This window comes from Notolabrus celidotus, chromosome 14, assembly GCF_009762535.1.
Source record: "Notolabrus celidotus isolate fNotCel1 chromosome 14, fNotCel1.pri, whole genome shotgun sequence".
Lineage (NCBI taxonomy): Eukaryota > Metazoa > Chordata > Actinopteri > Labriformes > Labridae > Notolabrus > Notolabrus celidotus.
The window spans coordinates 21,376,885-21,404,485 of record NC_048285.1 but is presented as its reverse complement, the minus strand read 5'-3'; the positions used below and the strand labels follow the sequence as shown (position 1 = coordinate 21,404,485).

The 27,601-nt window shown below is 41.0% G+C and overlaps 1 protein-coding gene across 3 annotated transcripts; it reads left to right on the top strand.

Annotated features, from left to right (window-relative positions):
- The first annotated feature begins 5,495 nt into the window (after positions 1 to 5,495).
- On the top strand, positions 5,496 to 25,319 carry kpna4 (karyopherin alpha 4 (importin alpha 3)). Of its 3 annotated transcripts, XM_034701499.1 has the most exons (21): positions 5,498 to 5,817; positions 8,648 to 8,692; positions 8,891 to 8,980; positions 10,253 to 10,282; positions 10,476 to 10,528; positions 12,396 to 12,491; positions 12,800 to 12,885; positions 14,215 to 14,301; positions 14,396 to 14,565; positions 16,345 to 16,389; positions 16,558 to 16,689; positions 16,881 to 17,009; positions 17,725 to 17,829; positions 17,942 to 18,013; positions 18,109 to 18,271; positions 18,381 to 18,475; positions 18,577 to 21,429; positions 22,839 to 23,191; positions 23,304 to 23,525; positions 23,617 to 23,826; positions 24,719 to 25,319. In XM_034701499.1, exons 1-17 carry the CDS (start codon positions 5,749 to 5,751, stop codon positions 18,670 to 18,672), a joined length of 1,563 nt encoding a protein of 520 aa, XP_034557390.1. In that variant the 5' UTR covers positions 5,498 to 5,748; the 3' UTR covers positions 18,673 to 21,429; positions 22,839 to 23,191; positions 23,304 to 23,525; positions 23,617 to 23,826; positions 24,719 to 25,319. The 3 variants fall into 3 exon arrangements, with proteins under 3 accessions (XP_034557389.1, XP_034557390.1, XP_034557392.1); XM_034701498.1 differs by lacking the exons at positions 22,839 to 23,191; positions 23,304 to 23,525; positions 23,617 to 23,826; positions 24,719 to 25,319 and having other exon boundaries at positions 5,496 to 5,817; positions 10,464 to 10,528; positions 18,577 to 20,914; XM_034701501.1 differs by lacking the exons at positions 5,498 to 5,817; positions 8,648 to 8,692; positions 8,891 to 8,980; ... (11 more) ...; positions 18,109 to 18,271; positions 18,381 to 18,475 and having other exon boundaries at positions 18,678 to 21,429; positions 22,879 to 23,191.
- The last annotated feature ends 2,282 nt before the right edge of the window (positions 25,320 to 27,601 follow it).

Below are 27,601 nucleotides of genomic sequence, written 5' to 3'. Positions count from 1 at the left end.
TATTGAGTGCCACTGAAGTGCTTTCCTTATGTCAGTAATCACACAATTTTTGGATGATAACAATTTTTATACTTTGATTTTATTTATTGTTGCCTTTCATCCTTCTTTCTTTCTTTCTCTTGATTATATTAAACATTTTATGCTTTTGTTTGCTTAATGCAATATTTTTCAAACCTGTTAATATTGTTTTGTTTTTAACTTTCCAATGCACTTACATTTCTTTATGTATGAATGATGCTTTATAAATAAACTTGCCTTGCCTTGCATTTCTCACAAAGAGTTAAAATGTAAAGATTCCCTTCAGCAACACAAACATCCCAAATAATAAGCATGTGATAATAATGTTAAATGTACATATTATTACATCCAATATTTGAAGTAATAAAGAAATAATATAATCAGTGAAACAGTGTCATGTTTCTGTATGGTTTTGTTGCAAATAAAGAAACTTGTTTAACTTTCTAAATTTGGTTTTTTTACTCCCCTGGAGTTTGTTGGGTCAAAAAAAAAAATACATAAGGGGTATTCAGGTTCGTTATAAAATAAAATTCACACAGCAAAATTTAGACACAAAACTAATGAATTTAGCAACAAATGTAGTTTAACAAAGATGTAAAACCATATGAAATACAATTTTAAAGACTCAACTGTATTTTAGGTGTTTTAATTTGAGACCATTGTATCCTTTAGACCAGGGGTTCTCAAACTTTTTGGAGCCAGGGACCCCTTACAGGTGAGAAAATTGTCCAAGGCCCCCCTCATAATTGTAACACAGATTAAGCACATTAGTGATCTCATGACCAAAAGCTGCGGCTCTGAGCGGCGATGCTTTATAGTGAATCAGAAGAGCAAGCTCGCATCGAGAGTGAGCCGGCTCCCAGTTTTTTCCTTTCGCTGCTTAGCTCTCAGTGCTCAGCCCCAGCTCTGCTCACAGCAGAACTTTGTTTTGATTGGTCAGAATGGCAGCCATGTGGCAAATCACATGTGAGGATATAGGATACAGGTGATGGAGGGGAGGCTGTGTATTGTGGCTTCATCTGTTCCTCCTGAGAGGGTTAGGGTTCTTCTCAAAGACAGGGCAAATTCTCACTGAGAGGAGAAATCTGATCAGCCCATCCAAGCTGAGGCATCTGATCTTTCTCAATGCCAACTCAATGCTGAGGACGTTAATAATGTTTGCTCCAGTTTGGTTCTGGTTCTGTTTGCTTGAGTTGGTTCTGGTTCTGTTTGCTTGAGTGGGTTCTGGTTCTGTTTGCTTGAATTTGGTTCTGGTTCTGTTTGCTTGAGTTTGGTTCTGGTTCTGTTTGCTTTAATTTGGTTCTGGTTCTGTTTGCTTCACTTGGTTCTGGTTCTCTTTGCTTGAGTTTGGTTCTAATCCTGGTTCTTAATCCTAATCCTAACCCTAAACCTAACCCTAACCCTAACCCTAATCCTAACCCTAACCCTAATCCTAATCCTAAACCTAACCCTAATCCTAATCCTAACCCTGATCCTAACCCTAATCATAACCCTAACCCTTATATTAACTCTAACCCTGATCCTGACCCTAACCCTAATCCTAACCCTAACCCTGATCCTAACCCTAACCCTAATCCTTACCCTAACCCTAACCCTAACCCTAATCCTAACCCTAAACCTAACCCTAATCACAACCCATACCCTTATCACAATCCTAACCCTAACCCTAACCCTAATCCTAACCCTTACCCTAACCCTAATCCTAATCCTAACCCTAACCCTAGGGATAGGGTAAGAATGGTTATGTAACAGAATAAATGCACAAAATTGGGCAATTATTAGGCTTCTCATAAAAACACTGTACGTTAAAGGGTTTTCAACACACAACCCATTAGTTTTTAGTCTCATAGTGGTAAAAATATGATATTCTTTCTGCTGCGAACACATCAAACACACAGGTTTCCCAGTCACCTGACACACAGCCAAAGAACAGAGATTATAATAATGAAGAAGGTAAAGTTGACTATTTTGGACCCCTCAGCTCCAGCATGAACAGTTTTCTTGCTGGACAGTGTTTTATGCAGGGGTGTAGTGCTATTGCTAGTAGTGACGGAGTGCACCTATGACGTACGCACATGATGGTAAGCATGTGCACAATATATGGCTCCTTTTTTAGAGAAGGGTGTATCCACCGCTCCTGCTGTTGCAAGTTTACATATACAAAAACATTAGTGTTGATTGGATCTTGAAGTGCTCTAAAAAGTCTATGAGTTTTCACCGGATTACGCAAACTGGAAATATTCTCCCAGAGCGTTGTTCAGGTGCGCTGCATCAGCACTATGATTGTATGCGACCCCAGAGGACAAATCTGAATTAGCACTTATGTTTATTGAAAAATTGCATTTAAAGGGATATTTCAGTTTTTTTGAAGTGGGGTCGTATGAGTTACAGTACACTGTTGCTCCTGCTAGCCACAATGCGTGCCGGTGAGCTCTTCCCCTTTAATGAGAAAATTCCCAGAGGACTGGCTGGCAAGCTAGGCTACAATTCGCTGCGGACAGGGCCTCCTACTTCGCGTAATTGCGCTAAAGTTGAGAAAATATGTTCCAGGCACTCATCACGGTGCAAATGCACAGTGGAAAAAAAAGCCGTTTACTGTGAACACAAGAGGATACCTCTATAAACCAGAGTTTACAGAGGGAGAACTCCAGATGCAGACCCAACCTACTGAGGAAGAGAGGGGAGAAAGTTCTGTGCTAACGAGTGAGCTGGAGAGATTCCACATGCAGCGGAAGAACACCGGTCTGCGAGGTGCGTCTGAAAATGGTGCCAAAACAAAGGGGGTTTCTGACGGCAAACTGAATAGCTTCAATTTTTTCTACTGGTGCATACATTTGCACCGTGATGAGTTTCTGGACAATATTTTCTCAACTTTAGTGAAATTACTTGAAATAGGAGGCCCCCTCCGCAGAGAAAATAGCCTAGCTTACCTGCCGGTCCTCTGGGAATTTTCTCATTAAAGGGGAAGAGCTCACCGGCACGCATTGTGGCTAGCAGGACCAATAGTGCACTGTAACTCATACGACCCCACTTCAAAAAAACTGAAGTATTACTTTAATGTCTTCCCTGTAATTTTTTCTCTTTGCAAAGCCGTATGTTTTACACCTCTGCTTTAGAGGTATTTCAGGATTATTCTAATGCAATATTGGAGCTACACTAAGAAGCTGTCTACATCATATTGTCAATTTGAACACGTATTTATACATATACATATCTTATCTCACCTGCAAAGTAGGCTTGGCTAATAATAATAATAATAATAATCATCATATTAATAGTAATAATAATAGTATTAATAAAAATAATAATAATAATGCTTCTTTGCATTGGTTACCTGTTAACTTTAGGATCCAGTTTAAGGTTTCATTAATTGTCTTTAAGTGTTTAAATGGTCTGGCACCGTCTTATGTATTAGACCTTGTATAGCCTCACAGTACTTTCAGAGCACTTAGGTGGTCAAACCAGCTGCTCCTGGCAGTACCTCGGTCCAGACTCTCTACTCGAGGGGACAGAGCCTCTGTGTTCACATTCTCAGTGGCAGCCCCAAAGCTGTGGAACAGCCTACCTTTCCAGGTTAGAGCTGCACAGTCTGTGGATCACTTTAAAACACTGCTGAAAACCACTGATCTTTTCTCCTTGGCGTTCAGTCCCAGCTGAACAAGAATCCTTGACTTTTTATTTTTTTACTCTTTTATTTCCTAAATTGAGCTCTTACTATTCTTATATTGTTTTTATTTATTGTTATATTGTGTATGATTATATTGTATTTTAATATCTGTACAGCACTTTGGTCAACTGAGGTTGTTTTAAATGTGCTTTTTAAATAAAGTTTGACTTGACTTGAATAATAATAATAATAATAATAATGATAATAATAATAATAATATTAATTAAGGTATGAGCCAGTACTTCAAACTTGTTCTTCCAATGAGTGTGTTACCTTAGTAAATTAGATAAGATAAGATAAGATAAGATATACTTTATTTGTCTCCCGTTGGGGGAAAATATTTTGTTACAGCAGCTTACAACATGGGACAGAGGATACAACAATGTACTAACAAAGTTAAAAAAAAATAATAATAATAATAATAATAGCAATGACAAGGGTAAAATATAATAAAATAAAATAAAATAAAATAAAATAAAATAAAATAAGATAAAATAAAATAAAACAAAATGAAGTAAAAACAAAATAAAATATGGCAACTATTACAGATGTATACACACTCTGTACACTTCTATCTGATAAATAGATAAGGTAAGTTATTGCACGATAAAAAATGCACCAGGTTATTTAAAAACAAACATACACAGTATGAAGAACACTGCGATTCAGATGGATACAGTAGTTATTTGTGAATGTTATTAATTAGCTGGGTACTGCAAATGTGCTCTTGAGCAAGACACCAGACCACTTAGTGCTGAGCCATGGCTGCCTCCTCCCCCTGACATCTCTCCATTAGGGTGTATTTACATATGTTTTAGACATATTGATAAGATAAGATAAGATATACTTTATTTGTCCCCCATTGGGGGAAATTCTTTTGTTACAGCAGCTTACAATACGGGACAAGGGAATACAACAATGTACTAACATAGTTAAAAAAATATAATAACAATAATAATAGCAATGGCAAAGTAAAATAGAATAAAATAAAATAGAATAAAATAAAATAGAATAAAACAAAATAAAATAAAATAAAGTAAAATGAAATAAAATATGGCAACTATTACAGGTATATACACACTGTACACTTCTATCTGATAAATAGATAAGGTAAGTTATTGCACGATAAAAAATGCACCAGGTTATTTAAAAACAAACATACACAGTATGAAGAACACTGAGATTCAGATGGATACAGTAGTTATTTGTGAATGTTATTAATTAGCTGGGCACTGCAAATGTGCTCTTGAGCAAGACACCAGACCACTTAGTGCTGAGCCATGGCTGCCTCCTCCCCCTGACATCTCTCCATTAGGGTGTATTTACATATGTTTTAGACATATTGATAAGATAAGATACGATAAGATAAGATAAGATATACTTTATTTGTCCCCCATTGGGGGAAATTCTTTTGTTACAGCAGCTTACAATACGGGACAGGGGAATACAACAATGTACTAACATAGTTAAAAAATATAATAACAATAATAATAGCAATGACAAAAGTAAAATAGAATAAAATAAAATAGAATAAAATAAAATAGAATAAAACAAAATAAAATAAAATAAAGTAAAATGAAATAAAAATGGCAACTATTACAGGTATATACACACTGTACACTTCTATCTGATAAATAGATAAGGTAAGTTATTGCACGATAAAAATGCACCAGGTTATTTAAAAACAAACATACACAGTTTGAAGAACAGTGCGATTCAGATGGATACAGTAGTTATTTGTGAATGTGCAAAGTCACATTGTAAATTAAATGTACTTGCTTATTAAAATGTGAGTGTAAATGATGGTTGCTAACTCTGGGTTAGTAAATAGTTATATGGCGCGCCCTGCAGATTAGATGTTAACAGTGAAGCCAATGAGAGTGAAGGGGATTTCCCCACCCTTCCTCTACGCCAGAGCGAGGCTGTCTCCACCACCGGCATTCCCAGTATGCACCGCGGACAGCAGCAGAAAATAGTCCGTTAACGAAAGGGAACCAGAAGGGGGGAGCTAACAAGCTAAATCCACGAGTTCAACTGTACTTAACGCAACCAGACCTGCTAACATGGCTGACAACGAGAAACTGGACAACCAGCGGCTGAAGAATTTCAAGAATAAGGGCCGAGATTTGGAGGTAAAAGTTGTGTAGATCGAGGATCTCCTCTTGTACTCGCCGCTCCGTTCACGGCCAGCTTCGCCTCCTGTCTCCTTGTGACGTCGTTTCTAATTTCCACCATCGGGAACTTTGTATCATGAGCCTCGGCCGTAGCCTACGCAGATCACCAGATTCGGGTCACCGGCCTCGGTTGGGCTGTTCCCCGCTTGGTTTCCCTGGTTTCGTTGCACCATGAGCCCGCGCTAGTTATGAAACACGCCAGAAAAGCTACCAGAGTCCCTCCGCTGGATGTGCTCTGTTAGCTTACTGCTAGCCAGGCCCACGGGGGACGTGCTAGCTTAACTGAAGAATATCATCCGTACATCGTCTTAGGTCGATTTTTTACATGGCTTATACGTTAAAATAATCATCCAAAAGTTAAAAGAATATCATTAAGGTTGTCATATTTCAATATTTATGTAAATGACTGGTGATTACAGCAGCAAATAAGCGTTATTTTGATACTGCAGATAGCTAACCTGCGTGCTAACTTGCTTGCTAGCCAGCGCTAAGCTCGGTGTTACAGCAAGCTGCAGTTCCACCCATCCCCCGTCTTTACAACCAAAAACAATGGCGGAAACCAGCTAGCCTCTTAGCTGGACAGTAACTTGGTGTCTTTTACGTCTTATTACAGTATTAACAGTACATTCATGTGTTCATTTTAGTAACACATGCGTGGAAAACAAGGTGAAAACGACCAGCAAGCGAGTTAACACGATCACATGACGGATGGATCAAAGCTACATGTTAGCTAGCCAACGCTGGATCCATAAGTTAGAAGTTGATTTACAGTCAGCTTGCTTCTGGTTCATTGCTGTAAGATAGGGTTGTTTTCAAGTGGGCTGCCTTAACATGTGTCGACTCACACATCCTGTTTGACAAGTAGTTTCTGTTGTGAGCTAAGCTATGCCACCAGACATCCGCTGCCTCATCTGGAAACATGTTAATAACTCCATGTATCATCACATACTATCACAGTGGTAGAGGTCTATCAGTGAGAAACTAAAGCAGTGACTGAAAACAATGTGCTCCTGCTCTTGAAGCCTAGAATGGCACGCCTTGATATGAGGCCCTGTTTCTTTGAAAGTAGGTTGATATATATTAACTGATGTAATCCAACATCCCTGCTACAAATCCTACTTTCACTTATGACAGTTCATGTTTTATGACTTGTTAATCCAAGTTAATGGTCATTTTGTAGGTTGTGTTTTGATGTGCTGCTAAACTGCAGTATGCTACACTTAAAAGGTTTTAATATTATAGCAACCTCACACATTAAAGCTGCTGTTGGTAGGAATGGTGTAAAAAACGTTACTTTTTTCTGCTGGTTTTGGAGAAAGGTCTTACTGCCAATCGGTACTCATCGGTAAGTGGAGTAATTTGAGAGTATTCTGAAATTTCTGCGTTTTCCAATACCTTTGTATCAAGCAATGTTATTATTCCCCTCATTCCCTTTATCACGGACCAATCATAGCTAATCTCCAATCCTCTGTCTTGATTGGTTAAGGGGTGCCTACTACGTCCTCCGATTGGTTATGAGTCCGGCACTATCATGACTGCAAACACTGATCTGTGTTGGGGGGCTAAGAGGAAATCTGGTGGGGAGGGATAGTGTTGACAGTCCCTCTCTCTGAACAGATGTTTACTCTGTGACTACCAACAGCAGCTTTAAGTATTCCTACGCGGGTAGAAAAATATTGCAGTCTCCAACTGAGATATTAATCGACACGTCACTAAAATACATGAAATAGAAAATTAAATCCATGGAGGTAGGACCGGAGGACAGATTGGATTGAACATTTCAGCTGCAAATGAGTTTATTTTTCATTACAGCCGGGGCTCTGAAATTAATCACAATTTAATTGTCATCAGGATTTAAGAATGAGCAATAACCACATTGTGGAAATCTGAATTTATGGCATTAAAAGAGAAAGATGATCTCAGCATGCATGCATTTAACTTGTCGGATGGAGGCCTGGGTGTCATACGCTTTCCTTTCATTAAGTTTTTCTCTTTTTTATAAACCAAGCATGCATACATCCATAAAGTACCAATAGAATGACATACCATTCTGTAAATAAAACAAAACATAAACATGAAACAAAGACAGTGGGAGCGCAGTGGGGACAGAGCAACATATCACACAACCTGTTTATACATTCACTATCTACACAAGTATCCAAATAAACTTTGTGGGTATGTAGATGCTAAATATATACTCTAAACAATATATTGTCAATATAAGGTTCTACATCATTCTATACTAATCAACCCAGCATCCTACACTTGACACATAAAATAAAATCGACTTTGATGGATTTGTTTTGAATTCAGGACAAAAAGGAGTATGTATTGAGGAAAACTTGAAGAACAACATTAGACAAAAACTGAAATAAAGCCATCATGCACTCTTATCAGTATTGCTGAATTGAACATTGCGATCACTCATGCTTTTCTCACACTGTGCAGGCATAATCATACTAGTTGTATATATTTATTGATAACTACAGAACTGATTTACCAGAGATAACCAGATATCTGGGGTTAGCTGCCTACAATGACACATGAAATAGCTTTGCAGCAAAAGCTGAGTCACATTAGGTCAGACTCACTTTTAGTGTGTTTGTGAACGGTTGACTTAATGCTCTGGGTATGAATGACACTGGATCAGCTTTGTCTGCACAAACTGGATCCTGATCTCAGACTATTTCCTAAATTCAGTGTCTCAGCTGGTGTCACTGTCTTGGCGCGGCACAGTTGAGATTAAAGTTCTTTGTTATGTAATGCTCATTTACTGTCTCACCCACAGACTATGAGAAGACAGAGGACTGAGGTAGTGGTGGAACTCAGAAAGGTACGTACATCCGTGACATATTTGATTTCAACTGTTCACACTTTTGTTTTTTATGCCTGAATTAAATTCTGGTATCTAGTCTGTTATTCATCTGATAAATATATTATTAAAGGATGCTGAATTTTCTTTTTATCTTTTTTTTATTGGTATTGCTAGTAGGGAGGGATGTCATTACATTTTTTGTTACCTCCACTACAGAATAAAAGAGATGAGCACCTTCTGAAGAGGAGAAATGTGCCCCACGAGGACATTTGCGAGGACTCTGATGTGGACGGAGATTTCAGATCGGTATGGTTTTCTTTTCCTCAGTATTAACCCCTTTTTGGATTCAACGTTGTTACACACATCTGACGTGTTTTTTTTTGGGCCAACAACTTCTCATGAAATATACCAAGAAGCCCACCATCTCTTAAGAGCTCTTCATGCGATGACTGGGAAACGGCCACTCAGCAGTTCAGAAATGCAATCACAGTAACAGCCGATTGATATTTAGAGGCCTGGTTAGCAGTATATAAACAATGACATGCGACTCTGACTCACTGCAAGACACATGAGAAGGTTTTATGAAAGAGTGAGCATGAGGATATTCTTTAAATAATGTTGTTAAATAAACAAACTATACATCGCAGGGATTTCATATGTCTGAAATAACGCACATTTGTTGCCTTGAGGACATTTATTTCATCGGTGTGGAGTAATTTTAGCCTGCTGAGCTTATTAGATTTTATGTGCCGTCTTCTGATATCAGATGTTTACAAAATCTCTTTTCCCCCCCTCAGCTTTTTGTAGAGTCGCCCCTTTTCTGCTTTTGTCTGTGTTCTTATCACCGATATTAATTTCCCCAGACCCAACTAGGCCATGCTTGTCTGTTAAATCATCCCTTGCAGCCGTGGAATCCAAAAACACAAATATAAACTCACTGCAAGGACATTCATATTTGTATGCAGGGTTGTGTTATTTTTTCCGTCTCTGGTTTGACTTTTGTAATAATTTATTGGAGGACATGCAGGCAAATCAGATGTAGAGGCCATCTTCTGAGAATGGAAAACATAGTATTCAGTGCTGGATATGCAGAGATACTCAGGGTCCACAACAGAGCTGTCCTACATTGGGCGTTGAACTCCCCGCAGAGGGCGTCAGGTGAGGGTGCCAGTTGGCAGAGGATCCTGTTGAATGCCGGCCTGCACGTCCAACCCTGCTGACTCTTTGTTGCGCCAACTTGGTTCAAGTGAAAATGCCAGTTACTACATTGTTCTGATGGCAAGCTATCTGCCTCATTTCACTGTGGCTGGCCCTGGTTTGGTGTCTCTCCTTCCTGCTTTGTCAACTCCACATACAAGAGTAATTTTAGGAATGAGCAGGATGCTAACAGATGTCTGCTCAGGCTCATTTAGGAGTGCCAGAATATGAACACCTCAGGGAGCTCAGATGGCTTTTAGCTTTTTCTTTTTTTCCTAAAAAACTGTTTATATTTAAACCTGTAAGTGATCCCTTTGTAACTGTTAATATGACATACTGTACATGCTACAAATGTGACCTTTCAACTGTTTTATCTTACAGCAAAACACCTCTCTTGAAGCAATAGTACAAGTAAGTATCTTTTGGTTTTTTGGTTTTTCTTTGCTCTCTTTTCTCTTGACTTGAAGGCAATATTTAACTAAATGCTCACTTATCTCTAGCTTGGATTTTTAGACATTATATCTGTTTTACTGGAATCAGATTATTTGATGGATTTTTATAGCTAAAATAACGGGTATGACTCAATGTGCATGCTTTGTCACAGAATGCCACCAGTGATAACCAGGGCGTCCAGCTGAGTGCTGTTCAGGCTGCCAGGTAGGAACACTCACTCTTCTACTTTATTCACCCACAATCACAAAACACCTAAAGCAAGCTCATAGCCAGTGTCTGATATTTCTTTATTGTCTTTGTTAAATTATTAAGCGTCATATTTTCGCAACTGTAACACGGTTGAGCATTTGCTTTTCTGCTTGGTCTAATGAAAGCCGTCAATCAAACTCAGCAGCTGACCATGCAGCTAGACCTAGACCATGTGACGGGTGAAGTCAGACTGTGATGTGAGAGCAAAGACAGCTGAATACAGGATTGAAGGGCTGTGATTTTTTTTAGAGCAGATGCACACAGTCCAAAATAAAATTGAAGACCTGTTAATTAGTTTAATCTAGAACAGCATTTGATTTTCAATACCTGAGATTTTAAAAAGCATGTTAAGGTGCATTCCGGGGTCTTTTAGCCCCCTGAACTACTTTCCCTGGAACTAAAAGGTTCCTGTGCCCCCATTGTTGTCTGCGTTTCGACTGCGAGCTGAAATCCCGGGTACATTGTGTAAATCAGGCCAGTGACGTATGGAGATAAAAAAAGTTATATTAAATAATATTTTGAAATCTTTACTAGTATGCATTCCCAAGAACTCCCTCTGTGTTTCAACAACTGTGTAAACTCCACAAACACCGTTATGTTCAACCGAAAGTCCCAGGACCGTTGAAAATACGACCCCCTAAACAGGGGCTTTTCAGGGGGGAGATTATCTACCCCTGAACTAAATTTAGACCCTGGTTCCTCCGTTCCAGGGTAAATTTCCTGCAGTCGAAAAACGCCTTAGCTTTTTTTGAATTCTAAGCCATCAATAAGTCACACGCTCTGACAAACAAAAACAACCTAATATCTGTGGCTTTTCGCAACTCCTTTGAAAAACCTGTCTCCTCATTTCTTCTGGCCTACGTGATATGACTGGAGGGGTCACCTGTCTGTCTCCAGTATACCTTCCCCTCCGAGCACTCTGCCTGCTCTCTAATTGTGCATACAGGAGCGTTCCACAAGCTAAAGCCAGCAAGCTAGTTGCACAAGAATGCACTCCTCTCCCTGACCTGCCCACGTGGACTCAAACAGCACTGTGACTCCAGGCAGTGCACAGAAAGCTTTTCAGAGTGGTTGAACACTTTTGAGATTTAGCTCATTCTTCCTGTATTCACCAAAGTTTCAACGCAAGCTTAAATCCCTCCTTAAAGCTACGGATGTATGTGATTTATAAAATGTTGGAGGTTTTTGACATTGTAAGGAGTTGAACAGAACATAATGATGCCACCTTGTTTGTCACATTGGATTTGCTCATGCCACGGATGCCACCTGCCACCTTTTTCATTATGAATGAACTGAGCTGAGGCATTTTGCTGATGTTTGACTTCACTTCACACGTAGCTAACCTGCTGTTCGCTCTTTCTCACCATTTTTTTTTTGTTTTAAACTGAGCACCTCTTGATTCAGGTGCCAGGAAATGTTTCCACCTCAGTGAGACAGCAGTGACTTACAGTGTGTCAGCCCTGTCTGATTAATGAACGTTATAAATGCCACTGTGGCTCTTTGAAAGTTGTTATTTGCAGCATTAGGCAGCACCTGTTTGCATTTAAGGACTCCTCTTTAGTCTAATCATTCAACATTGCTTGCAGGTCTAGCCTCCAGCATCATCTAAACACTGCAGATGCCTTCACACTATACCTGGTGTTGTGTAATGTTGATGCGGGCTCACAAGCACTCACTTAAATTGTGATTGTGTGCAGACCGTTCACATTCTTTGTCTGTTCTCTTTTCCTGTAAATCCTCCCTGTTGTCGGCACATGTACGGAAAGCAAAGAAAGGACGAACCTGTGTCTGACGATCTGGTGTTTCCTCTTTGTGTTTGCAGGAAGCTGTTGTCCAGTGACCGTAACCCTCCCATAGATGACCTGATCAAGTCTGGGATTCTTCCTATACTGGTCCTCTGCCTGGAGAGAGAGGACAAGTAAGCACTTTAAGGATTCTATTTGTCCACATGTCACAGTCAATCCTGTTTTTTATGTCCAATAATTACAATATTAGTAAACTTTGTTCCTCATGATGTGAAGTTTACGTTCACTTCAAGGACCGGCAAGTCATCCAGTACGGTTTAGTCATCCGAGCAGTGTAGCAGTTATGTAAATGTGCTCCAGTTTTCACCCTCCAGGAATGGCAAAAAAATATAAGAATGACTCATCAGCGCGCTTTTAAACCGCTTCCCAATCACTCTCTCACTCACTGCTGCTTTCATCCATCTATCATCTCTCTCCACAGCCCGTCCCTGCAGTTTGAGGCAGCCTGGGCTCTTACCAACATCGCGTCCGGTACTTCAGAGCAGACCCAAGCTGTGGTCCAGTCCAGTAAGTACAACTGTGTCACAACTGGTCTTTGTTCTCCCCTCTCTTGATTTTATTTCTGCCCCATGTACCTTGTTTGAAACTTTCCCCCCTTGTATGAGAGCTTAGTGCCCATTTGATCTGAAAATGAAGAAGAATGAAAGAAGAAATGTTCAATAAGATGAAAGAACTACCTTGCAAATTGATATTTACTGTAATTATTTGAATATACTTTTATTTTGTTTTTAAATCCTTTTAATATTTAGCATGGAAATACATTCAACTGTAATCCATTACAACTGTCATAATGGTGTATGTGATATTTTCTAAGTTAAGCCAAAAAGTTTCTCATTGATTGTTCTTAGTACCAACCCTTACAGAACACTGTAAATAGCAGAATTTGATAGATATAAATAAGTAAAATTGAAGGTTGTTATTTTGAGGGTACAAAGCAAATCTTAATTTATGATCAGAATATTTCTTAGATTATTTCTTCATGTCTACATTTAGAGAATAGCTCCCACAGATCCTTCAACATTGAAATGTTAATTTACAAATTTTAGAGTGCAAATCTATTTGAGAGACAAATATTACAAATGTGATCAGATATTAGAGTTGTATTTTAAAGTATAACAGTAAGGCCTCTCTCTTGAGCTTTTACTACACTCTTTGAGAAACATAGTATTGTACTGGGATTAGTGCACTGCATCCGGTCTTGGGATCCTGTGTGTGTGTATATATAGCGTCTTGATCATACGCATTCCTGAAATTTTTGAGAATTTTCTTGAGAAACTCTGCCCTCAAAGTATTCCAGAGCTGCTTGTTTACACATCCCTCACAGCAGGGTGTCTTCCTTTCTAACAAAACGGGCGCTGGGCGGGTGGGAGCAGTCATGGAGGGCAGGACAAAGCACACTATGAAAGCCATAATGTGAAGTAATGTTTACAATAAGGTGACAGAAACCACTGAGGCCAACACTGTAATGACAGTTTTTGCATTTAAATCAATACCTCATAGTTCCTGTCTTGGAAATGATCCTCCTTTTTCAACATTGGATGTTTTTATCAGCCGCAGTAGTGTGTTCACACCGGTCACATGATATAACCACCATCACCCCCTACATGGTGGTATTTCTCAAATAATTCTTGCTGTTCTCTCTCATCTCCTCACCTGACTTCATGCAGCAATATCACAACGGGGGCTGGCAGTGATAAAGTTCAGATACATTTGGAATGAAAATTTCAGCTGTTTTTGTTCACATGCAGCCCCTCCAGAAAATTGAGGAAAGTTTTTAGGACTTTTGAGCATGTGCTAGTACATCTTATGATTAACACCCACCTTTCCCTCCTGTAGATGCTGTGCCACTGTTCCTCAGGCTGCTCCAGTCTCCTCACCAGAATGTGTGTGAACAGGCTGTCTGGGCCCTTGGCAACATCATCGGTGAGTTGCTATCTGTGCCAACAACAGTGTGTCATAACTTAATACAGTCAATCTCATGATCTCACGTGGTTCATCTTTGTGTGTGTTTCTCCAGGTGACGGCCCTCAGTGCAGAGACTACGTGATCAGCTTGGGCGTGGTCAAGCCCCTGCTCTCCTTCATTAGTCCCTCCATCCCCATCACCTTCCTCCGCAATGTCACCTGGGTCATGGTCAACCTGTGTCGCCACAAGGACCCTCCACCACCTATGGAGACAATCCAAGAGGTGTGTATGTGTGTAAAAGGAGAGCGCAAGGAGATGGAGAAGTAAATGGGAAAGCGCTGGAAGATTATGGGCAGTAGTGACATTTGAGGAATCTCAGTAAAAGCATTTTATAATCCTGAGTCTAGTCTAGATTAGACCTGCAGTTTTGTCACATTCACACTCACCTCGACCTCTGAGGTCATCAGGTACTGGTCTGCTTTCAGTCCTGAGTGTCAGATCGAAACCTGGTGAACAGCATTTAGTCATTATGCACCACATATCTGGAACACACTCCCTGAAAGCTGTAGGTCTGCTCCAACTCTCACCTCTTTGAAATCAAAGACTAAGACCTTTTTATTTGCCACTGCCTTCCTATCTTAGCTTATTTTAACTCACTTTAAATTAATATTTTGAGGTCATTTTTAATATATTTCTAATTTTCCTTTTCTTCTCTGTGTTTTATTATATTTGTCATTTTAATTAAGTTCTTTTATGCCTGTCTGAATGTTTCCAATGCTTTTAATGTTTTAATGTAAAGCACATTGAGTTGACCTTGTGTAGGAAATGCGCTATACAAATAAAGCTGCCTTGCCTTGCTTCATTTAGAAGTAAAATTTACAGACTTCTGAAAGCAAAAACCTAGAGTCTAGAGAAGGCTAGAGTCACTGTAAATAGGTGGTCAGGAGTGGATCCATTTCTGGGAGATGGCATTATTTGGTGGAGGTGAGGACCTCTTTTTGTGTTCCGTCTGATCTGGTGATTTAGGGGAAATTAGTGCGTATCTGTCATTTGATGAAAACAAGTTAGGTGCAGCAGATGTTTTCAGCAATTGTAACTACCATCAAGTAGTGGTGCAACGGATCATCGTTGATCCGTGATCCGTACGGATGCCTCTCCACGGTTCGGCACGGACGTGGTCCGCGGATCGGTTGATGGAAAGAAAAAAAAAAGGTTGCGCGTCAACTCACTCGTCAAGCGCAGTGGTAGTCATGGCAAGTGAAGGAGCAGAGGAACATTATAACCCTCCTGCATCTTGGAAGTCACATGTATTGGAGCATTTTGGTTTCCCTGTGAAATACAGTGAATGCTGAATGTGCTTGAGCCACGTTATGAAATTCCGTCGCGCACCCACTAGACAAGAGGCCGTCAATACGCGGGCCGCATCCGGCCGCCTATTTGTGGCCCCCGAACTGTTACTCCTTCACTCTGTGTTTTGGTCGGGTCACCGCGTGTTTACCGGGATTTTTTTCTCCAGGTCAACGATACGCAGACAGGCTGTTACTGGGTCACTTAGAGTTCAATGCTGCAAGTGCAATTTTTAACTTTCACTTTCGTTTATGGAGCAGTTCGCATGTTGGCACTTTGCCAGCTGTAGGACCCTAGAATAAAACGGTGTGTTCACAGTTTGCTGCTCAAAGATAAGTGGACGGTGAAAATCAGCAAATGAAAGAAGAATGGAGTGAAACTTTTGAAGTTCCTCTGCTCCTTCACTTGCCATGCCATGAAATGCAGTGAATGAGGCAGGACTGGGGCCACAGATAGGGTAATGGGCAAAGAGTTTTACAAAATAAATAGAGGGACAAAGTTGTATTTGTCTTGTCTTCTTTCTTTTTTTTTTTTTTTGTTCATCCGAAAAATGATCCGATCCGTGACTCAAATCCGTGATACGATCCGAACCGTGAGTTTTTTGATCCATTGCACCCCTACCATCAAGCCTTCATGGAGAAACTTGGAATCTTGCTGATGTTTTTCTTGTCAATTCATTCAATGATTTCATCTGTCTTATTCTTCCCTTTTCAGATTCTGCCAGCTCTCTGTGTGCTGATCCACCACACCGATGTCAGTGTGAGTGTTCTGAGTGATCCACATCTTATGCCCTCGTCTCTCTTAACTGTCAATAAGATGATTCTATTTGCAGAACACAAATCACAGTTGAATCATTATAATTCAAATCATATTGTAACAGGAAGAAAAAGGTGTTTGATAGTTTCTTTTCACCTTTGCTGCCTCCAGATCTTAGTGGACACAGTGTGGGCTCTGTCTTATCTCACTGACGCTGGGAATGAGCAGATCCAGATGGTCATCGACTCTGGTATCGTCCCTCATCTGGTACCACTGCTCAGTCACCAGGAGGTCAAAGTTCAGGTATGAAAAAACATCAAGCATGAGATGAAGTTTTATATTTAATGCTGTCACTCTGGGATGTCTTTAACAACCATTATAGAACAGCAGCAGCACCATACAGAGATTATAATTGTTAGAATAAATAAAAAACATGCTTAGTATCCTAGAAAGTACATTTATTATAACAGTTTACGCCCTCTCTCCATGCTCAGACTGCTGCGCTGAGGGCTGTTGGGAACATTGTGACCGGCACAGACGAACAGACCCAGGTTGTGCTCAACTGTGACGCTCTCAGCCACTTTCCTGCACTCCTCACACACCCGAAGGAGAAAATCAACAAGGTAATACACGCTCTGCTCGCTGGGTCGCTTGCTCTCCTACACAGGAACAACCCCCTCCCTCCTGTCAATCACAGCTATTCTCTGGAAGTGATGAAATCAGAGGCTTGGTGCTTGTAAGAATGAGGCATGAGAGGTATAGACGGGTCAGATAGGTTCTCAAAGCAGTTCACTACATCGACGACGACAACGACGAAGAAGAACATGAAGAGGATCCCTGCTGGAGTGGGGGTGGTTGTAGTAAGTGAGGCAAATTTGAGGGTGGGGGAGGAGGGTTGTCTGTGTGCGTGTGGATGGATGTGTGATGCCATGGGTTGGCGGCAAGAGGGTGCTGATGACCCTGAGTCACTGCTGATAAAGGAGTGCATCTGAGACCAGTCACTTAAAAAGAGGCCCCCTGTTTGTGACCTGGTCTATGATTAGAGCCTCAAAAATCGCCCTCGCCCCACCCTCAGCACCTCGTCTCGACCAGAGGTCTGCCTTGCAGGTTTGACCTTTGGATTCTGATCCAGTTAAAAATCTGTTCACAAGTAGGTCAGCTTTACAGAAAGAGGAGGCACAAGAGACAGTCTTTGTTTGACCATTGGACACAGTGAAGTCCCCCCTGACTACTTTGTTTAGGATAAAAGCTGTGTACATGAAAACATCCATGGCTCCAGTGTTGTTTTTGAAAGTGGGAAACAGTCACTTACTTGTATTTGTGCTGTTTGTCCTGCAGGAGGCAGTGTGGTTCCTGTCCAACATCACAGCAGGCAACCAACAGCAGGTGCAGGCTGTCATCGAGGCTAAGCTAGTCCCCATGATCATTCACCTGCTTGACAAGGTCTGTATCTATCTTAACAAAGTGTTTGTACGATTGGATCATGTTTGATTTGATGTTTGATCTTAGAGAGCGTATTTGGAAAAATTAATTTCTCAATTTGCATATTCTTTAGGGTGACTTCGGCACTCAGAAGGAAGCAGCCTGGGCCATCAGCAACCTGACAATAAGTGGAAGAAAAGATCAAGTAACTAAAACTTTTTTAGATTTTAAATTGGTTTTAAATCAGAATTATGAATAATGGAGATCTCACGATATACATCCTTGTCTGCTTGCGTTCAGGTGGCACACTTGATTGAGAAACAGGTGATCCCTCCATTCTGCAACTTGCTGACAGTTAAAGACGCTCAGGTGGTGCAGGTGGTTCTCGATGGACTCGGCAATATCCTCAAGATGGCAGACGATGAAGCTGAAACGATTGCTAACCTTATTGAGGAATGTGGAGGTAAGTTTTATCGTTCCAATAATGTTTGAGCATTTTTTGTTGTCATCACAGAAAGGGGTTTGTGTGGGATTTCATTCTGGTCGATTTCAATGTTGTTTTTGTTTGTTAGGTTTGGAAAAGGTGGAGCAACTGCAGAATCACGAAAATGAAGATATCTACAAATTGGCATATGAAATCATTGATCAGTTCTTCTCATCTGACGATGTAAGTTTCGACTGATTGCAATTAAACGTCACCATTGTTTCGATTTCTAGGATTTCTGCTGGACATTGCTAATGCTCATATTTTTTATTTTTATCATTCAGATCGATGAAGACACCAGCCTGGTCCCAGAGGCCATCCAGGGCGGGACTTATGGCTTTAACTCTGCCAACGTGCCAACTGAGGGATTCCAGTTCTAGACGGCATCTGGGGTATTCTGGAGTTTTGTTCACGATGCAGCACTCTGTTCAACATAAAAAAATTAGGAGAGAAAGAGCGAGAGAAAGCGAGAGTGTGAGAAATTTGATCCATTGTGCTTGGCTCGTGGGATCCATGGCTGCATCTTATCTGAGAGAAAAATGTGTGGATTTCATTTGGCATTCCAGGGGAAACCAGCCCAAATGAAGTTTGAGATGGCGAGTGGGTGCGAGTGAGAATGAGTGGCTACATGTTGCAAAAAAGCAAAACATCTACATCGAATGCGTTGAAAGACATGCCGACATAACTTCTGCGTTATTGGAGCTGTCGTCTTTGGAAAACTACTTCAAATGACAACAAAAAACTCGATGTCTGCCCGGGGAGAACCAAGGACATCCAAAAATACGAAATCAAGACATCTTGAAATATCACAATACAACAAAATGCAGCAATGAAATAACTATTATTATGAACTGAGATGAACCACAAACCATCACAATTCTGCGGTCCTCCGACTACAGAGGGCGCCACCCTCAATGTGCCCCTCCCCCAATCGGCCACGCTATCAGACATGTGTGTGAATGGACCCATTGTGTATGAATGTCTGGACTCAGTGCTGAGGAGCCAGGTTCATCTCCTCCAATGAGACGCCCCGACAGGGCACCATCCTCTCCCCCTGGCGGGCGGGGCCAGGAGTCCGGCTGCGCGTGTCGCATATGTGCGAAAGAATGGACGGATGAGTTGAGTGTGCTTGGCTGCGTGCGTGACTGGGAGTATGCAAGGCTGGGTGAGAACGCATGCAAGAGACGGGAAAAAATACAAATACGACATCTGAAGAGAAACACAAATTGAGAAACGCAACACTTTGAGGTTAGCAAAGGTTTCAGGAAAGAAATTTTGCCTTTGAAAGAGAGGCTGATCCTCAAATCCCTGAAAGGAAGAACTTTGGATATGAAAAAAAAAATCATCGTCATCACAAAGATAACTTTTTTTTCTTTTGAATTATTGTTAAGTTAGTATTAATTGACACTGGACAATGCTATGGCAGGTATGGAGCAGCAGTGCATTGTATTAAGATGCATTTGGTGGCTTTTGGTCTTTTCTTTTTGCCTCCAGTGTGTTCCTTTTTATGATACTTTTTATTTTCAGCTTTTAGTTCCATTGCTTCTGTAAAGGTGATTGACGACGAACGTATTCTACCCTCACGCCAGAACCCTAACCTACGCTCCGGACATGGGCTTGATGCTGTGAAATATTGACACCATCACTATAATCAAACAAATGACCAGCTCCCCCCTTGTGACACTGCATCATTTTTCCTTCTATTTACAGCAAATCACTGCTTTGCAGTATTGTTGCCATAAGGGAGAAGAGAACAATGGCCATTTCACGTAGGATTGTGAATCATAACCTTTGCATGTACTAAACTATAGCACAGTTATTTTTTAGGGTATTTTAGTTTCCTTAGGCTGTTGATACAGTGTAATTTTCATTTTAAGTAAAACTGTGCTTTAATGTTACATGTTTCCCTCCCCTTACCCCTCACTAGTGTCCGACTTGCTAAATAATCTATGGTTTTGCACATGTACTGCAAAGTGAGGCCTGAAGTCTTTCTAAAGGTGTTGGTTGGTTTCATAGGTTTTGACCAACCAATGACCTCTACAATATGCATCACTCAACCACAATCTTTGTTGTCTTTCTAGAGTAATCCAATGATGCTTTTTAGTGATACTTGAGAAAATAATGACTTTATTTCAGGAGCAGCAGTAACAAATCTGCTAATGTATCTCAGCTAGACTAAGAGGAGACTTAACCTCTCTATTCTCGAGGTCAGAGGGTGTCCCACATGTCGGGCTGAAGTTGTCCTATGTGGGTTCTCCTGAATAATAAATAAACCCGTGAACAAGTTTGCTGTACCTTTAGTACCTTGCAGTCCTTTAGCCCCACACTCCTCTTTCCTCTTATACCAGCTAGGTGTACAAACTTACCCCTGCTTACCCTTACCCATTTTTTGTGTTAACTTCAAACACTGTAGTAAATGATTACACATTGTGCTCATACACCTTCTGTTGAACATAGGGGTATTTTTTTTTGCAGCATTCCTTGTTAGCAAACGTGGTTTCAAATTTAAAATTATGTCATGGAAGGAAAAAAAAAAGGTGGTTTGCCCAAAAACCTTTTGGGAGATAGGCTATACAGGTTAGGTTGTCTTCAAGAAAATAAATAGTGAAACCCAAACCGGGAGACTGAGTGTGTGTGTGGTCTGTCGTGAAGAAGTGGTGTGATTTCTCATTTTGCGTTGATATTCCCCTATTTTAAAATATATATATAAAACGCCTTGTTTTCTCTAACGGTTCAACTGGGATTCAAAACAATATGAAGCCGGGCCTGATTGGCCACGGCGACCGTTTCTGTGCATGCGCACTGCTGCATTAAAAAAAGACGCATTCAAAGCAGTCTGACACGAGGCTATCAGAGTTGCTCGAATATCTAAATTCGAGACAAAGTATCGTAATGTTAACGCATGAAACGGGAAAGTTAAGACTCAATACTTTAAAGTTAGCGTCCCCATTTTTAAGTCAAAAAATATTATGCCAACTCTATAGCTTTTCCAACACATTAACCTACGTCGTATGTCGAACACGAGCATTTGAATGCACCCTCGCTGCTCTCCGTAGTCGACAGAGTTCAGTGAGAGCACTTGAATGCAGCACTCGAAGGAACAGGAAATGAAAGCTCTGTTTTGGACAGAAAAGACGGTGAGTGTTATGACTTTAGTTTTGTCTTTATATTAGCTTTTTAAACTGTGCATTCTATGTCACTGCGGCTAGGAGACGCATGAACAACACGGATCGTTTACATATATGATCATGGAGCTACAACAGGAGTACTGTGACAAACGGAACCAGTGTTAGCGGAGGACGAGTTCACGTCTGTTTTGAAACAGTTTTATAAAATGCGATTTTTATACTAAGGCAGCAGGGCGCCTGTGTTTTTGGCATGAGATGCTGAATGTGTGTCGTGTGCACCAAAAACTTGAGAATTCGTTTTTCACAGTTAAAGGAACTGTCACTTAATAAAGAATAAAAATCAGAAAGGCGCCTTTAAATAAAATGTATTATTATTATAATTAATAAAACAATAAAATATTGTCTTTATAAGAAGGAGAAGGGGGAAGTTTGAAGGAACTAAAAAAAAAAAAAGGAAAACAAAGTGCTGCTTTTGTCTAAACAAAAGTCAAGTTTGACTTCAGTGTGTACCTGTTTTAAGGAATAATAATATGTAAATTGAATGTGAAGAATGTTTTTTTGCAACACTGAAAAAAAATATTAAAATTAACTCAGTGGTGCAGTACAGCAGATACACCTGTTGCATGTTTGAATCTTGCCGCCTAACAGGCTGCAGGTAGACTCCATAGCTGATCAGGTTTTGGGCACATCTAAACGCCCTGACCTGAGTACAATGTGTGTGTCTTTGTCTGTGTGTTGGGACTGGGTGGGTGCTGGCATAAGGCCTCCCATTGTCACTGTAGTGCGAGCTGTAACAAGAGAAGAGAGAGAGAGAGAGAGGCCATACACGCAACACAACAGGACTAATCTTCTAATAGGAACTAAGCAGCCAGGTTTTGGCTGCTTAGTTCTTGTTTTCCGTTATGAAATCTTCTCTTTTACAGTTACGAATTGAGGCAGGCTCCTCCGGTCAAACAGAACATTATAATAGGGAAAACACTAATTACACATTGAGTGGTTATATAACACCTGGTGCACTCAAATTCACAGGCTGTAGAACTGGAGGAGGGAGGACAAAAAGGGTTTAATGAGGATGAAATGCCACAGGATTATGCTGAATCTTTGTTTGACTTCACCCAAGGATGGTTCTAAATGCTTGTCTATTAATTTGATGTGTGCCCTATCTTCTCAACCTATTTTTGTTATGGAAACCTGGAAAAAGGAAGTTCTTATTTTCCCTCTGCAAGTGCTCTACATTAAACCATTTAACTTCCAGATGACCAAAAGGAAGTGTCAAATTATCACCTATTTGAAAATCTGGAAACATTTCCTGATCATAATAAATCTTGGTTGTGATTTTCTGTGGGTTGACATGGTTCAAACTGCTATCAAAATGTTACCAAGACAGAAGCAGCAAATAAATGTATTTCTCTGAACAGGTGAAACACGTAGCTTTCCTCCATCCTGCACTCCTGCCAGATCTTCCTCCCCCTGACCTCTCAGCCCTCAGCCCTGAGCCCGGCCTCTAATCTCCACCATGGACAACCTAGAGGAGGACCTGACCTGCTCTGTTTGTTACTCTCTGTTCGCTGACCCACGTGTCCTGCCGTGCTCCCACACTTTCTGTAAGAACTGCCTGGAAAACCTGCTCCAGGTTTCCACCAACCACTCCATCTGGCGTCCGCACCGCCTGCCGCTAAAATGCCCAAACTGTCGCAGCGTGGTAGAGCTGCCCTTGGCGGGCATTGAAGCTCTTCCCACCAACGTTTGTCTGCGGGCCATCATTGAGAAAGTAGGAGAGAATCACCCTGAAATATTAAACCATTATCTACAGTCTGAAAACCTCTAATTGGGTGATCTTTCACTTTGTGTTAACAGCCATGTTTTTTCACTCATCTTCACAGTACCAGACAAATTCTGAACCACGCCCCCTTCTCTGTGAAGAGCACCACAGGCAGCCCCTTAACCTGTACTGCATCCAGGATCGGCAGCTGATCTGCGGGCTGTGTCTAACTGTTGGGGATCACCAGGGCCATCCCATAGACGACCTACAGGCCGCCTTCATCAGAGAAAAACAGACGCCATCACTGCTGCTGGCCAGACTCTCCGGGAGAAGATGGACACAGGCAAGGAATCTGCATTCAGATACATCTCAAAATCAGCTTTCTATCAAGTAAGTACAATTTGGAAATAAAAGTCTAACTTCTTCTCTTCCAGGTGTCTGAGTTGGGGGAGCAGCTGGAGCAGGAGAAGGCCCGCTGTGAAGGTCTGGTGAGGCAGGACCGACAGGAGGTCAATCAGTTTTTCCAGACGCTGGAGACGTTGCTTACCCGGAAGAGGCACGCGTACCTGGAGGCTCTGGATAAAGCTGGAGCAGAGGTGTCGCAAGCTTACGACCCACTCATAGACAGAGTCAAGGAGCTGCAGGTCTGTTTTAAATACCATATACTCACACTGTTAGACACAGATTCCCCAAAATCTTGATACTCATGAATGGGCGTGTAACCACAGGAAATGACACTTTGTATTGATAACGATCAGATGTTGGATTAGAAAGGTTAAAGAGAGTTTAGAGTTAATCATCAGTTTGTTCATAAGATCAGGATCTCCTTTTTATGACTCATTGCAAGATATTTGTAGGAGTTCTGTTAAAAAGATATGAACAACTTGGCATCTCATATTCCGTATCTGCCTGGGGCGTCTTGCATGTTAGGAATCAAAGTCTGTTTACGTCATCTTAAGATTAAAATACACCATGTTGAATCAGAAGGTTTGGAAAAAAGAAAATCAGATCTATTTTTTGTGTGTTCCTGTGGTTATTATGACATGGGTGTTGACCATAGACCGTGTAATACATGGACCTAGTCTCCCCGACGTCACCCATTGGTTTCGGTATAGAAATTTCAACACTGTGGGTTGACACTTAGTTCTGACAAGGCAACTTGTTTATGCAAATTTCAAGTTGTTTCAAGATAGCGTGAAAGTATGAGATGAAAAATGAAGTAACATAATGAAAACTGAAACAGAAATACTCCAGTTTTACTCCAGTTTCAAAAATCTAAAACTCTTATGATCACAAAAATAGGTCAATATAATGGGAAGTAAAATTTCTGATGAGTTTGCAGTTAAGAATTTCATGACTCATTTCTCAGTCACTGAATGTCTGGAGGAAAGAAAAAAAGTCTGTTACAAATGAAGGAAAAATTCATAGTTATTGGGTCGTTCTTAATACAGACAAATGATGTTCTTTGGATCAGTTGACTGACTGGTTTCAGCACTGCTCGTGTTCCTCAGCAGATAACAGTTTCATCTCCTGCAGGAGGAGCAGTTGGACCTGGTGTCTCTTGGTTCTTCAGTAGAAGAGGAGGACTCGCCGCTAGTCTTCCTAGAGAAGGTGCATCTCCTCAGAGAGCGGGTGGAGGAGTTCGTTAAAACCCCTTTACCCTCTGTGATAAACCTCTCTGTTAACCCACGGGCCGCTGAGTTCCTCCAGCAGCACTGGCCTGCTGTGACCATCGGCGGTCTGGAGGAAGCCCCCATCCCTAAGCTGTGCTGCTGCGCCCAATGTGGTGGTGCGGAAACCGACACAGAGTCTGACGGCTGGCTGCAAGATCTCCAGCCGACTTCTACTGTGGTGCTGCTGGGGCTGCTGCTGCTGCTGGCGGCGCTGTGGGTCAACCCGGTAGGAGGGGCATCGCTGGGTTTCTCTATGCTGTCTCGGTTCAGTCAGACGGTGCACGGTTTGAGCAGCGAGCTGATCACGTGTGTGTGGGACTCAGCAGGGTCAGCGTACACAGCGGTGGAGGCAACCATAGAAAGATGGGTGTGTCTGCTCTCCTCTGTGGGAGAGAAGGTGCTTCAAGAGCTGACTGTCTTATTTAAAACTCTGAAATCTCATTAAAACACCAAACTGGAAGCAACATTTTTAACACGTTCTTGTGTTGAAAAAATCCACCCAAAATGTTCTTTGAAGCACTCACTTCTTCTGATGTTAAGTTTAATTAATCTCTCATTCCCCAAAATGTAGACAAGTGAACAAATACACAGATTTAAAGAGCCATTCCTGGAAAAAATGACGCAAAACTGATGACCAGAAACCAAAACAGATGCAGTAAAGTTATATTTCGTAATAATCAAAACTCCTCTATGGATATTTTCCTTGTAGCATCACTTCAAAGATTCCCACGGGCCCTCAGCACACCTAAAGAAATCTTTTTATGAACTTTTCTTTCTTGTAAACACAGAAAATGTAAAAACACTCTTTCTATGTAGCTATAAATCTTTTTTATATGACTTAATGTTATTATAAAGCATTATGCTGTGTGTTATTCTATGATCATGCTGCCTTATTAATGAGAATGTATATCAAACACTAATAAAATATTTAAGAGAGAAAATGTTCAGTATGGAAAATATCAAACCAATGCCTACCTTTCCCATGATGCAGTGGGATGTTTGAGTTATGTCATTTATCTCCTTACAGCAGACCATTTAGTTTGTGAACTGTAGAGCGTGATGAGTGCTTCTGACTTACAGAGACCATGGATCATGTTGCAGCGATGCTCATCTTCATCTCTGTGCCTTTAACTGCCATGCACTTACCTAAGCCAACTTAACAGCCTTATTATAATGGACTGTTACTCCATTACGATCAATAAGTCAAGTCCTGCAATTGGTGTGCAGGCACACAGCACTGAAAAAACCTTTACAGGAGAAGCTTCACCAAAAATGTTCCTCTCACTCATGCAGATATCACAGTGGGATCAAAGATGTCATGTTACTACAGGCACAGTGTGTGGACTAGATGTTATATTGAAGAATACATTGACAGTTTCTATTTGTTATCTTGTACACAAATCTGTTGTTGTTGTTATTGTCTACAGTCACGTTCAGTTTGTGTTTTAAAACAAATAATAAATGTATTCCACATACTTCTTTTTGTGTTGAAATTTTAAAGCTGGACACCAGTATACAGATGCCTTGACATTACACCAATGTGATGATTGTATTCAAAGACATACTTCAACAGAGAGTGGTTCCCCCTTTTGCAGCTAGCTACTCTTCTTGGAAGGCTTCCCACAAGATTTTGGATCAGGCACTGATGTTGGACGAGAAGGCCTTGCTCACAATCTCTGTTCCAGTTCATCCCAAAGGTGCTCGATAGAGTCAAGGTCAGGGCTCTGTGCAGGCCAGTGAAGTTCTTGCACACCGAACTCATCAAACCATTTCCTCAGCATCCTAATTTTCTGCACTGGAGTCATGATGGAATAGAATAGAATAGAATAGATCCCCAAGGGGGAAATTCGGGTGTCTGTCAGATAAAATTACAAAAATCACATAAAACAAGTAATTCAGGTGTCTATCAGCTCATCTCCCATTGGCTAGATAGTTATGAAGCCTAATGGCTGCTGGGATGAATGATTTTCTGTATCTCTCAGTCCTGCAGTGCAGAGAGATGAGCCGTCCACTGCCACTGTTTCTCAGGTCCACAGAGAAGTTGTGAAGTGGATGATCTGTGTAATTTAGAATCGCCTCTAGCTTATTCTGTGTGCATTTCTCCACCACAGCCCCCAGTGAGTCCAACCTGGTTCCAATCAGAGTGCCAGCTCTTTTCACTAGTTTGTCCAGTCGCCTTGCATCCTTGTGTTTTATACTGCTTCCCCAGCAGACTGCAGCATAGAATAACACACTTGCCACCACAGACTGATAAAACATCTGCAGCATCTATCTGCAGATGTCTAAGGATCTAAGCCTCCTTAAGAAAAAGAGGTGGCTCTTACCCCTTCCTGTAGAGTGCATCTGTGTTAAGGGACCAGTCCAACTTGTCCAGGTGTACACCTAGATATTTGTAGGTTGTCACCACCTCGATGTCCACCCCTTGAATGTTAACTAGCTGATGGCAGAGCCTGGATCTTTGGAAATCTACTATCATTTCCTTTGTCTTTGAGGAGTTAAGTAGGAGGCAGCTTACTGAAGGCTTTTGTCAGAACCCTGTATTCAGATTCCTGTCCATTGTAGATAGAAGCCACAGTAGCAGTATCATGATGGAATAGAGAAGGGCTTTCCTCAAACTTGGAAGCATAGCATTGTCCAAAATGTCTTGGTATGCTGAAGCATTAAGGTTGTCCTTCACAGGAGGTAAGGGGCCTGATTGAAACGCCTGAATTCAATGATCGGGTGTGGCTGAATACTTTAGTCCATA